Source organism: Anguilla rostrata, chromosome 17 (assembly GCF_018555375.3).
Source record: "Anguilla rostrata isolate EN2019 chromosome 17, ASM1855537v3, whole genome shotgun sequence".
Classification (NCBI taxonomy): Eukaryota; Metazoa; Chordata; class Actinopteri; order Anguilliformes; family Anguillidae; genus Anguilla; species Anguilla rostrata.
Window position 1 is genome coordinate 27,365,071 of NC_057949.1, and position 13,577 is coordinate 27,378,647.

The 13,577-nt window shown below is 46.7% G+C and overlaps 1 protein-coding gene across 4 annotated transcripts in view; it reads left to right on the forward strand.

The window, feature by feature from the left end:
• The window catches only part of rab11fip4a (RAB11 family interacting protein 4 (class II) a), a 42,215-nt gene that overhangs the window by 7,716 nt on the left and 20,922 nt on the right, over positions 1-13,577 (forward strand). The window contains exon 1 of one of the 4 annotated variants that reach the window (XM_064314868.1): positions 11,084-11,415. The exons of 2 other annotated variants lie outside the window; for them this stretch is intronic. In XM_064314868.1, the coding sequence (XP_064170938.1) occupies positions 11,338-11,415 (78 nt within the window). In that variant the 5' untranslated portion in view covers positions 11,084-11,337. Of the gene's footprint in view, positions 1-11,083; positions 11,416-11,684; positions 12,124-13,577 lie in introns of those variants that run through there. One more of the 4 variants, XM_064314869.1, reaches the window with a different exon arrangement.

Consider the following 13,577-nt stretch of genomic DNA (forward strand, 5'->3'; position numbering starts at 1 on the left):
GGGGGGGGGGGGGCGAGAATGGGGGCTGCTAAAGCGTGGATGGTTGGTCAGTCCTTGTGAGCTGAAGGGGGGATGACTGGTGAGCTGGTGAAAGTCAAAGGCTGCATTGACACTGGGATTTGTGCACACCCCGTCACATATTGGGCCAAACGGGCCACACACACACACACACTCACTCACACACACTCACACACCAGCTAACATAGGGACTAGCATGCATACACATTCTCACACACCAGCTAACATAGGTATTAACACATGCACACATTATCCAGGCAACTTAGGGACTCACACACACACATACACATACCAGCTAAAACTGGGACTAACATATCTAAACACCACTTAACACCGGGACTAAACACGCACACACACACACACCAACTAACCCTTGAACACGCATCCATCTAATAACACAGATTGTCAGCTGTGCGGTTCCCTCTAGCAAATCAAAGTGATCGACGACACCAGCCATTCTCTGCATTATTGTGGTGGAAACACTGCGAGTTTGACGACTGTTGGGCGTCCCTGTGTAATAATGTAATATTTACGTTTCCACTGGCGTTTTTATGGCAGACGGTAGAGTGCCGTATTAATGGCGCCGCAATGTTGTTTTTGTGCAGCTCCACTAAGCCGTCTCTGCGAACAAGCTCGCCCGTCGCGTGGCGAACTCGCTCGTCAGATTTATGAATGTGCTGTGAATGCATAAATAGAATGCCGCTACCTATGAAATTATTGGTCTTGCTGCTGGCTGGCTGCGGTCTGAGCCTTTTGCATTGGTTATTTATGGCCAAGTCTAGGGAAAAAAGAGGGCCGTTTTAATTAAACTGACATCTAGCCAGTGAACAGCTCCCACACGAGGCTACTTCCAATTGTCACAAAACCATTGTGTTGTGCAGAGTCCATCCGTACATATATTAGAATCACCTTAAATGTAGTAAATCAGGCTGTGATGAGGAGTGAAACGCCCAGGGCCAAATCCAGGACAATCCAAGTCCAATCCGTGCCGCAGTCTTGCTCACAGACCGTGGACAGCAGTCACGCTCTCCGATTCGCTCACGGCGTCTTGTCGGCGCAGATTATTTCTCTGGATCGCGGCGCACCGAAATCGTGCTCATACTCTCCTGCCAGCCTCTCTCTCTACAGCCCCCCCTCGCTGTAGTTTGGGAGTGAGTAAAAAGCTTTCTAGACGCTGATTTGTGTTGCTTTTCACAGACCGGTAAAAAAAAGCGCAGTGGTAGACCGTGTCTATTAACGGACACAGCCGGCCGACAGTTCGGCGCGGAGCGAGCCACTTTATTTGGGGCGTGATTTCAACCTGAAATGGAAGTGCGCATTCACCGCTGGATTCTGGTGTCCTGGTGGGACACAAAAGCTCAGAATATCAAGGAAATGCCTGCAGAACTACCAGGCCTTCTGGGCTTTTATCCGTCCTTTATTTAACCAGGAAATCTCAAGAAGAAACCAGGCCAAGATGGCAGCAGCACGTGCATAGCATTCAGTTTAAAAGGCAAACCAATGGCACAACAGTCACTAAAGGGTGTCCATGTAAAACCGCTGAATCCAAGCAGATTTCAGTCAATCAATCAGGCCTTATTTATAGAGCACATTTCATACGTATTTGCAGCACAATGTGCTGAACACACACAAAAAATATATCTAGCGTGCTTAAAGGAGATCAAAGTAAAATTAAATGGAGAAAAAATGAACATAAAAGTCTGGTGCTTACTCCGGTATAAATAAACAAAATAATGTAAGAATATTAAAATGAAAAAAAGAATATTTATGCCCTAAGTAAAAACGATGTTGAAAGGGTAAATCGTGAAATTATTTTTTAAAATGTCCGCAGATGCAGAATCAGAATGCAGAATTGGGCGTCAGCACTACTTTACATGATAGACCTCGTCAGGATACCCATGTTGCTGCTGGAAGCAACATTTTGTGGACCAGTTGGGGCTGTTTGTTTATGTAAACAGTAATATCTGTGTTTAAACCAATATCAGTTTGAGAACATGTTCTGTACTGTACAAGATTTGAATATGACAAAGTCGAAAGATGGTTTTTGAAGCAACATTTTTGAGATATTTTGCTTTTGTAAAACTAGGTGAAAGGCTTTTCTAGGTTACAGTGTCAATCCAAATTCCCATTTGTCAATAAGTACAGATTGAAGTAATATGGCCCCTTTTGTAGTATATGTAAGTGTACTGTCGTGAATTGGATTTGAATTGAATTGACTTTCTTTACGTGAATCAAAAAAACGACTTTAAAATGATTTCCTGGGTAGTTCCACACATGACAAAAACCCATGGAACATCTGCATCCGTAATTGTCGTGTTTCATAATGCTCACTAGAGGGCGCTCTCTCACAAGAGAAATGTTGACGATTTTGCGTTAGCCTCTGGTATTTTCTATAGTTCATTTGAAACCCGTTGCCCGGCAATTATAGGTGTCAGATTTCGCCTCACGGCGGCGCAATTTAAACGTTCGAGTCCAAGTCCAAGGAATTATTCGTGGGCAGACTGGTGGCTGTCCTATTTTTCTCTTCTGCAGTCTCCAATCTTGTCAACAACGGCACATCAGGCGGCCGGTCTCTGCGCGGTGAGTGTTAATGTGGGACGGGTGGGGAACGCTGCTTCGAAAGGTTAGCTGGTCGCTCCGTTTGTCTTACCGCGAAGTCCAATGTTATTAGTCATTGCGTGCTTATTTGGCGGAGATCTAGAGAGTGAATCACAAAACATACAGATGCCAGAAAATAAGCAAGGGCTGTTGTATCCTGCACTGAGCGCTTGAAAGGAACCACGCAGCCAAGGAGCGAAATATCGCAAATCTCCACGGGGTCCCACCTGCTGTATTATATTTATGAGTGATTGGTGGAAATTATTATTTTAAAATATCTGTCAGCTCTCCCTCTATAAGTAAAAAAAAATGGAAGATACTGCAGATACTCCTTCAGAAAGCAGATGTTTAGTTGACCTGGATGAGTTATAAATGGTTATGGAAGCTACAAGACGCGTATGTAGCATAAATGTATATATTTATGTGTATTTTATATATTATATATTTGTAGTGGTTGCATGGATTGGTTGTGGCTGTGGGGAAACAGGGGCAGGGTGTGTTGGGAGCGGACTGTGTATCGCGGTCTCATTTATCTAATGAAGCGGGCACGGGGCACGGGGGGGGAAAGCCTTAAAATACCTCAGCGCGCAGCGTATTAATATTAATAGCGTTTCAGCACAGGGCTGCGCGAGGCACTGTTTTTACGTGCACGGTCCCGAAACGCTCTGCCAGACTCTGCCGGTGTTCATTGCTGTGGGCGGAAGCCTTGTTTTTGGGCGGTGCTGCTCAGCATTGCGGTTTAATATGGTCTTCTTCTTGGACACTGGGGTGTCGATCCAATAGGGAAAGTACTGAGTGCATTTTTTCTGCAGCTCAATTTTATTAAAACTTAAAAATTGGTGTTTGTGTTAAGTTATCTCCAAAATCCACAAATAAAAAGGCTGCTTTTTGCACATTGGACCACAGCTATGAATTCCCAGGCCACCCTAACCCCCAAATATATTTTGTAACAAATGACAAATAGTTGCTGCCCATAGCCTGGCCCCACCAGGACAGTGTGTCCCAGTGCACCCCCTCTTCACATCAGTGGCCTTGTTTGTGCTCACATCCATTTTGAGCAAGCACTGATAATAACATTATCATTGTCTTGTCTCTTGTTTTATGAGGTGTCCATGTCTCCTTGCCTATGACTTCAGAGAACAGCAGGCAAGGGCTTGGTGTCTTACCGGCGAGCGGCTGTGTTTAAAGTGACACGGTCCTCTCGATCGTCTTTGTCCTCCCGGAGTTGTTTGAAGATGTCGCCTTGTGTAATGCACACCTGAATAAGATCAGTGGAAATTAAGTGGTAGAAAAGTGAAGCAGAATGTTTAGCTGTAAATGTAAATGAATGTGCTCTTTGGTTATTTAATAGTGGGTCTTTAAAGGGCCCCTTTAACAATGACTCGGTCAGAACAGTGCTGATTATTATTCCTGTCCGAACAGTGAAGTTTTGTTCACTGATTTCACGCTGTGTGTGTGTGTGAGTCAGGCCATCGCCTCCTTTGCTGTTGTATGTAATCGCGCATATTAAACACAGAGGGCTGCTGTTACATTACATGACATTTACTCAGCAGAGGCTTTTTATCCAAAGCGACGTACAGTAAGTGCGTAACGATGGTCACTGGAACAACTACAAAACACAGATCCGATAAGGTATAATACTCATTTTATCACAGTTATTCATAGCCATGAACGCATTAAGTCCAGTCCACACAGTGAATATTACTCTGTCTGACCTAACCTATGCTAAGTCAAACTAGGAGGCATGACTAGCTACAACATCAAGATAGTGATACAAAGTACAATATAAGTGCTGGATGGAGGTACCTGTAACATGAAAGTAACGCAGGAGGTACATGTGTAGCATGAAAGAGGGGGATTTAAGTGATAAAAATGATCCCAGATTGAAAACGGTGTGAGTCCTGGGTCAAACACATATTTTAAGATCTCTACATACTGGTTAGAAATGACAGATGACAGGAGAATTCTGTTCTAAATGTGTGCTGAGAACAGATGCTGTTCTTTTTTTACTGTCAGTAGCTGATCTCCAGAAGTTTGGCTGGTGTCTAAAAGGTTAGACTATTAAAAGCAGGGGTGTCCAATCTTATCCGAAAAGGGTCGGTGTGGGTGCAGACTTTTGTTCTTGTCGAGCACTATGACACCTGATTCTACTTATCAAGGTCTTGATTGATGACCATGGTTAGTTAATTAGTTGAATAAAGGTGTTGTAACGCAGGGCTGAAACAGACACCTGTACCCACACCTGCCCTTTTCGGATAAGATTGGACACCCCTGATTCAAATGGAGGTGCCTGACCCGGGGCTGCTGTGTGGGGCAGGGGTGGGCAGTTCTGGTCCTGGAGGGCCGGTGTGTGTGTGCACGTTTTTGTTTCCACCAGTTACTCTGACTAAATGAGCTAATTGGCTACATACACCAACACTGGTTCACTCGTAGATTAGTTCACAGTAATGCATCTCATTTAGGGACACAGGAACAGTCTTTGGCTGTCATTCGTTCACTTATCAAGAAATGTGGGCGACATGTCAGATGGCGTAAATATTAGGGGTAATTAAATAATTAGGGGCAGAAGTTGGCATGGAGACCAGAAACAGTTACGGCCCCCGTTGCCCACCTCTGGTGTGGGGGGATCAGCCGCGGTTCCTGCCCGCTGTGGGTGTCTCTCCTCCCGCTGCGTCTACACACGTCTCTCTGTGGGGCGCCGCCAGCGGGCTAACTGGCTCAGCTTTCGGCCAATCGGGGCCATTTCAAACCCCTCTTCCACAGTCCTGGCCACTGATGGATCTGCCTTCCCTGCATGGGAACAGCTTTTCCCTCCGGGATCAGCGTCCAAAGGGGTGAGAGTTCCCATCCTGAATCGTTGTCGTTTCATTAGCCCGTGATCTGACGCTACTCCGGGCTTCTCCGATAAGCTGGCAAACGGCAGTATAATTCTGTCTTTGTGTTCCTGTGTGAAGTGTGTGTCACTGTGGCTGACAGTCACAGCTGTAGAATAATTCATTGTTTGCGTCGTGTGAGGCTTTTGTTGTCGAGGGGAAATGGGGAGGAAACGAATGTGTGACTTTTTGTGCGATGTGAAGGCTTCTCCCACCTCGTTTGGTGTCCGCGGGATACATACACAGATGAGGTGACAGCGGTGCCAGAAAGTGACATCACTTCCTGTCTCTTAGTGAAGTCCCCTGCAATGTAGCCACACTCTTGGCATGATATTTTAGTTACTCTCTTCCTAAAACAGAAAATATAGGATTCCTCAGTATCCCTTACCTAACCTTTTTTTTTGGGGGGGTGTGGGGGGGGGGCTGTATTGCACAGTTTTAATTTGCAAGAGATAAAATTAGGAGTTCTGTTCTCATGAGTATTATTAGCTATTTAAAGATTAGTCTCTGGATATAAATCAGACCACTGTTTGGATGTTAATTCTTGCCTTCAAGCGAGGAAAGGGATGCAGTGATGTTCGTGCAGTGAAGGTAGAATCAGAGCTTTTGATCAAACGAGGAAGAGGAAGACTAGGGTGGGGCTTCTTCCTCCCTGCTGGAGAGTATGATAGCAGTCCTCAGCAGCTCAGCCTGTGAGCCCTGAGATTCCAGGTCGGTCTGTAGACTGATCTGAGATCAGGTTTTGCATGAACATGCAGGTTACGTTACAGGCATTTTGCATCACAGACAGGTTGTGCTGGGGGGAGTGGCGGGGGGTGGGGGCGGGGCGGGGTTGGGTTGGCATAACTGTCCTTATTCTCTCTTTCCATTTCTCTCTCTCTCTCCCGTAGCTACTTTTATCCCATCCAACTGAAATTTATATTCACTCTCCCTCCCTCACCCTCTTTCTTTCTCTCTCCCGCCTCTGTCTCTGTAAGATGGCGGTATAAATCTTGCTGTCTCATTCACTCCACACACACACACACACACACACACATAGACAGAGACACACAGGCTCTGAGTGCTGTAAGGGCAAGCCAGGCCCCCGTGGAATACCTGAAACTAGAGCAGAGTGGGAACTGGGAAGGAAGTGGAGGATTCTGGGATAGCCGCCAGTGCCGAAGCTCGAGAATGCACAGGGTGGCTTTGACCAGCTCTTTAACCCTTTCAGGCGTGAGATCACAAATATGTGATTAGAATGTTCTTAACTGAACATTCTAATGCTGATGATGTAACAATCACTGCTGGTAACTGAAAGCAACAGAGTTCTAGAACACTGACTTAGACAACATGGCTGTACTAGGCTAATTGTTTTGGCTGCTATGTTGCTGTGCTGTAGTCACTGGCAAATCCCAAGTTTAGGTTCGGCAGCCAACAGTTTGAAGAGTTTCCCATTACAGACGGGATAGTGTGCTGTGGCAGTACTGCAGCTCTCCTCTCTGATTGGGTCTGAGTGGGAACACTCATCCAATCACAGCAAAGGATGCCCGGGTCAAGCCCAAGTACACCCTCAAAAAACAGCTCGCTGGTTTAAGGATGGCTATTTAATAAATGTTGCGTTTAAACTATAAAAAATATATGTAATGAATTTAAGAAAAATAGAGCATGTGCCTAAATTATTATTTTTATTTTTTTTGTAAGGATTGCGGGTGACCAAACAGCACACAGGTGTGGTGAACTGACAGGTAGACAGCCTGATGCAGGGTGATAGAATGGCCCCAGGTGCTGGACTGTACCTGCATGCACCTGCGTATGGGGCACACCGCCCCCCCTCGTCCGAACCGTAGCGGTAGCAGCAGCGGAAAACAGAACACAAATCTTGAAAAGAGGACAGGCAGTGTTCGGGAAAAAAAACAAGCAATTACACATATTGTATTGCCTCATTAAGCAGAGCCTTGAGCATGAAAAACAGAACAATAAAACCGCACTTAATACAGTCCCAATCTACTGCCTGAGACACAAAGTACAATGGAACAAACGTGAACTACTACAGTATTTACAGAAGCGTGCTTTGCTATTTGGTCAGGCAAGATATCGGGGAAGAGGTCCAAATTCAATGCAACAGATTAGCTTGACTGCCTGCGTGTGCTTATATCTTCATACTGAGGAGGCAAGAAACCCCGCCCCCCTAGCCTTCTGTAGACGCCCCCAGCGGGAAAGGCCCAGAACCTTTTGTAGTCCTCGCGCATGGCTGGCCTTCTGTCAATCAAAAAACAACAGGCCAATCAAAAGGCAGGCAATCTGAGCTGTCAACGTTTCCCCTCCTCCCCATTTACAGTTAGATTCACTTTCACTCGCCTGTCCATCATCCCTCATGGAAATGGCATATATACTGCAATATATTGTGAATATATGTACCTACGTTGGGTGTTCCATGTCCTGGTCTTGCGGATGCAGTGTGGTGTGTTTGGCAGTGGGGTGGAGGGGATTGGGGGGGGGGGTAATAATTTGTATGCAGCGCAGCCATTCCACCGAGTCCTCTGCTTGCTGTTCCCTCTCCTTCCCCTCGTTTGTCCTCTTTTCACCTCCTCTGTCGCTCCCTCTCTCCGCTCATCTCTCTGTTCTCTCTCTGTCGCTCCCCCTCTCTGTCCCTCTCTCTCTCTCTCCCTCTTGTTCTCTTCCCTGACAGCTGCAGGTCTTTGAAGCTTCAGTCCAGCAGCTTGATTCTGTATGTTTAGTTGAAGGTGCTGCGTGTGCATGTGTGTGAGTGTTTGTATGTATATGCGTGTGTGTATGTTTGTATGTATGTATATGCATGAGTGTGTGTATGTGTGTGCATGTGTGTGTATGTATGTATGTATGTGTGTGAGTGTGTGTATGTATGCACGTATGTGTGTGTATGTATGTGTCTATTTGTGTGTTTGTGCATAAGTAAGTAATTATTTATTTGTGCAGCACCTTTCAAAACCAGGGTTACAAAGCGCTTCAAAATAAAACACCTAAATTTGAACACCTAACACCACATAAATAACATCACATAGATAAGAGCTCAGGAACTAGGAAAAGCAAGAGAATAAAATCTGGTCGTGATTTTGTGTCCAAAGGAAGATTTGTTCCGAAGTTTCCGGGCACAAACAGTGAACGCACAGTTCCCCCTCTAGATTTAACTGTGTCCTGGGGAGAAGCAGCAGCCCTTGTGTGTCCATTAGGTGGGTGTACTTCAGAGGGGCTTGTGCCCAAACTGTGATTAAAAAGCCAGGTAGTTTAGCAGCCCACTGACCCCCCTTCCCCCCCCCCCAACTGGTACTTGCCAAGACCCAACCTAATTTGTGATTGGCCAGGACCAGCCATAACCGACCGAACAATTTGCCAACCTACGTTGCAGCTGCAAGGCTAATGGGCGTTCAGTCATGACACAACCACTTTTCTACCTATAGCTAGATCAGTGTTTCACACTCATCGATTACGACATCAAAAAAACAAATAATGTCTGCCCCACCGATCATCATCATATCGACCTCCATCACCGAATCTGTGATTGCCCAGGACCAGATCTCATCTGTGATTGCCCAGGACCAGATCTCATCTGTGATTGCCCAGGACCAGATCTCATCTGTGATTGCCCAGGACCAGATCTCATCCGTGATTGCCCAAGACCTGTCCTGAGATACAGACTCTTTGTGTGGTGCATTAAGGTCACTGGTCAACACACCTAATAGTGCTGGTGCCGTCGCCCCACCTCTTCCCTACACCCTGTAAATCTGCAGAGGGGGATGCAGCAGCAGCTCCCCGCCGCGCGGCTCTGTCGAACACAAAGCAGTCGTGAGGTAAAGCTAATGGGGAATGGATTTGCTGCAGCCGTTTCTCTGTGAGGTGGGAGCTGGGAACTGGAGGAGGCTTCACAGTCCCTCGATAATTACTGGCGTTCTGAAGCTGTTTCTCCTTTTTTCTCCCCCCTGTCCTGCGAGATCCAAAGCCCCTTGAGTCTACATGACTGTGCTGCCGTTAGCTGTGAAGCCGGCCGATTTAGCTAATCCTCTTTCAGTCCTCTCTGTCACTGAGAACCGATTCTCCGTCTCGCGTTTTAATGCTCACTTCTTTATTTTGGAAAGCTGTTCCGCCATTTTTTTGGGGAAAAGAAAATTGTGTCAGTTGGTATTAAATATGTGACAGTTTGGCTTAGAAGCCAAGAAGCCTGGCAGCCCAGGAGGGGGACGCTAGCCAAACCGTCTCCGTTCCTGATTTGATTTCTTTAAATGATAGTAATTTAGCAGTGGCTCATGCCCAGAGTGACTTGCAGTGTGAGAGAGCGTAAGTGCATTCCTCTGATTAATATGAGCAGCGGCGCCAGACCTGGCTGATCGCATTCCCAGACAAGAGTCCATAGATGCTACATTAGCGTTGCCAGATTTATGAGTGTCAAAACTGGACAATGTGTTCAGCGGGAAGCTTATAACGGTAAAGGAGTTTGACGAGTTTGGGAGCTGCAGTAAGTGACAGCTGACAGGTTGGGGGGCTAGGGGGTGGTGGTCGCTATCGCTGTTAATATTTTGTGGAGGCAGCTATCGGAACGGAACCGGGATCGGGATTGGTTGAGATGCCAATTGATTACAAACAGACGGTATTCCATATTTTGTTTTGTCTTTCAAGTAAGAATAAATATCTGCATCAGAATTAGCCTAATGTTTTTTTTCCCCCACAATTTCATATTACGGTGACCTAGTTTGCTCCAGAATAGACTAAGAACAGCACGTGCGCCCGTTTCTGCAAACGTGTGCAGTCGCAATCCACGTTTTGCAGTTTCTCATAAAATGTTCGCCAATTCAGCAGAAAACCTTCCCTGGTCCGTCACCGCCGAATTTCTTGGGCAGAACGCAGGTTTGGTTCCTTCGGGAATTTAAAACGGACAAAGGGACGTTTTCCTACCACAATGCTGGCAGCAGAAGTATTTCGATTGACCTCTTTTCGCTTTTAAAGTCTGCGTGTAGACGTGCTCGGAATTTGGCCGCTGCATCGTCTGATGCTTTCGCCGAGAGGTTGTCCTGAATTGCCCTACGATTAGATGTACAGGACTTATTTCTCAGTAATTCAATTAGAATGCGATTTCATTCATTTTCGATTGAGTTTCAATATGCAATTGAATAGATTTTTGTTTACATATGATTTGTATTTATAGGCACATATAGGGTTTTTACGTTTTTACTGAACGGACAGCATATAGGCATTACTAATATTTAAGTATTATTTTGTGGGTGTTACATTTACAAAGCTTCACGTTTGTGTTTTTTTCCATTCCAGTCATCGCACAAGAAGCTTCCAGGCAGGAAAAAAATATTCTTACTTTTATTTTAATTTTTTGATTCGCTAGATTCCTGCAACGTGCGGTTTCGTTCATGTCGAGGGATTGACTAAGTAAAGGTTTCTTGAGGTACGTTTTGAGTCCGATGTATCGGAGGCTGAAATGCCAGCGCAGCCAGTGGAGCGAGTGCGTTGCGATGCGAGACACGCTTTCTCTTGTCGATGTCACTAGAGAGGGACGTCCCAGCTGATGCTGGTTGCTGCGCAACACGGACCGAGGGAGGAGGGAGGGGAGTGGCTAAATCCCGAGAAACAGTTGTCAGAGCCCGTGCCTGCTGCGTGCATGCGCGCGCGCGCCTCTTACGAGTGCTCCGCCGCGAAGCGAAGAAAGAAGGATCCTGGTGTGAGTCGCGCTTTTGGCGTCTTCTGCGGATTTCAAGACTAATGTGCCCCGATTTTTGAAACACTCTCCCCCGGCGGATTAAGTAGGAAAGGTGGTGGAGAATTACATTGCCCAGCACCACCTGTTGTGACTGTGCATTTGAGGAAAGGGGGGGCACCCTGGGAGTGGATGTCTTCAGCGGATGGTGGCTTGGTCAGCGTTGCCGGGACCCAGGGGATAGATGAGCCCCTCTCAGTGAGCGTCAGGGTGAGATCCAGCATTGTACTGGGGGTGTGGGTTCGGTTCTGCCCTTCTGAAAGAAAAAGCAACTGTGCAGCTTGGTTAAGTCCATTGTGTCCCATCCCCTTGTCTTTAACATCCCCCTTTTTTTGGGGGGTGGGGGGGTTGACCCCAAACTGGCGGGTATTGTAATGGGATTAATCTGTGGCTCGGTTTTGTTGGTGGGGGTGGGGGGTAGTGGCATGGGGGTGTTGTTGATGAGCAGTTGAGGTCGATCAGAGTTGGTGGATTGCAGGTGGAGAGAGAGGGAGAGAGAGAGAGAGAAAGAGAGTGAGGGCAAAGAAAGACAGGAGATAGAAAGCATGAAATCAAGGTAGAGAGAGAGAGAGAGAGGGAGTAGAGGGAAGATATAAATCAGCAATGAACGAGTGATAGAGGGAGAGTTTGAGAGAGAAAGGGAGAGAAAGGGAGCTTCGCTGGGCTAACTAAATGCATACTTTCTGCTAAGGCAGTTCCTGATGTTGGTGTAAAGAGGGGGGTTGTGTAGTGTGTGTATTAGCTCAGAGAGATAGCGAGCTTTCACCTGGACCTGCACAATAGACTGGCCTATGATAGGGCCAGCACTAATCCTCACTGTCAGATGCAGGTTTTAGGCCAATTGATTTTTTTTGAAGGTCGATGCTGTGTTTTTAAAGCAAATAGTGAGTTGGAACTTCTGTAACTGAGCAGTTCTTGGTAAGTTTTTTTTTTCTGATGGGGGGTTGGGGCTGGCATGGTGTGTTTGTGTGGTTATGGGTATATATAACCTCGACTAGAATAACCAGATTATCCATTGACTTAGTACAGGATGAATGTCTGGTAATCCATTGAGAGAAAAAAGGTGCGGCTTCATTCTAATGTTAATCTGTGTGTGTGTGTGTGTGTGTGCGTGTGTGTGTTTGTTTGTTTACCTATGGGTGTTTGTTTGTATGTATGCATATGTGCTTGTATTTTTGTTTGTGTGTATGTGTGTGTGTGCATGTGTGTGTGAGTGTGGGTTTAAGAGGAACTTTTTCCTTATAAAAGAACTGAGTTCTCTGCTTGAAGCTTCCCTTCATTCTCACTTACAATAATACTGCCTGGAACTAAGGAGTAGTCTGAGATATTGCAGAAGTGTGTGTTTGTGTGTGTGTGATTGTGTGTGAGTGTGCGTGTGTATGTTGTCGTGTGTGTGTGTGCTTGTGCGTGTGTGTGTGATTGTGTGTGTGTGTGTGTGTGTGTGTGTGTTTGTGTGTATGTGTGTGCGTATGTGATTGTGTGTGTGTGTGTATGTTATCGTGTGTGTGTGTGATTGTGTGTGTGTGTGTGTGCGTGTGTATGTTATCGTGTGTGTGTGTGATTGTGCGTGTGTGTGTGTGTTTGAGAGATAGAGTGTGTTCTGAGTGCAGTGGTGGTACATTCACAGATGCTTAGACTCGCCCCTCTCTGCTCTCTATTAAGCGTTTTTTTTTGTCTCCTTGCTGTTGAAGCCGAAACAATTTCAGTTGGACGGCTCTTCTGAAGAGCCGCTAAGGGGGCGTGATCAAGCACAGCGCTGCGGTGGCGGGCGTCCTGTACCGTAACGTACCGCTGGAACCTGGTCAATAAAGAGAGAGGACTGAATATCTGCTCAGCCTGTAGGATCTGTGGAGCAGTGCTCTGACGCGGTGAGCCTGTAGGATCTGTGGAGCAGTGCTCTGACGCGGTGAGCCTGTAGAATCTGTGGAGCAGTGCTCTGACGCGGTGAGCCTGTAGGATCTGTGGAGCAGTGCTCTGACGCGGTGAGCCTGTAGAATCTGTGGAGCAGTGCTCTGACGCGGTGAGCCTGTAGGATCTGTGGAGCAGTGCTCTGAAGTGGTGAGCCTGTAGGATCTGTGGAGTAGTGCTCTGAAGTGGTGAGCCTGTAGGATCTGTGGAGCAGTGCTCTGACGGTGAGCCTGTAGGATCTGTGGAGTAGTGCTCTGAAGTGGTCAGCCTGTAGGATCTGTGGAGCAGTGCTCTGACGGTGAGCCTGTAGAATCTGTGGAGCAGTGCTCTGATCTGGTGAGCCTGTAGGATCTGTGGAGCAGTGCTCTGACTGCGTGAGCCTGTAGGATCTGTGGAGCAGTGCTCTGACGGGTGAGCCTGTAGGATCTGTGGAGTAGTGCTCTGAGTGGTCAGCCTGTAGGATC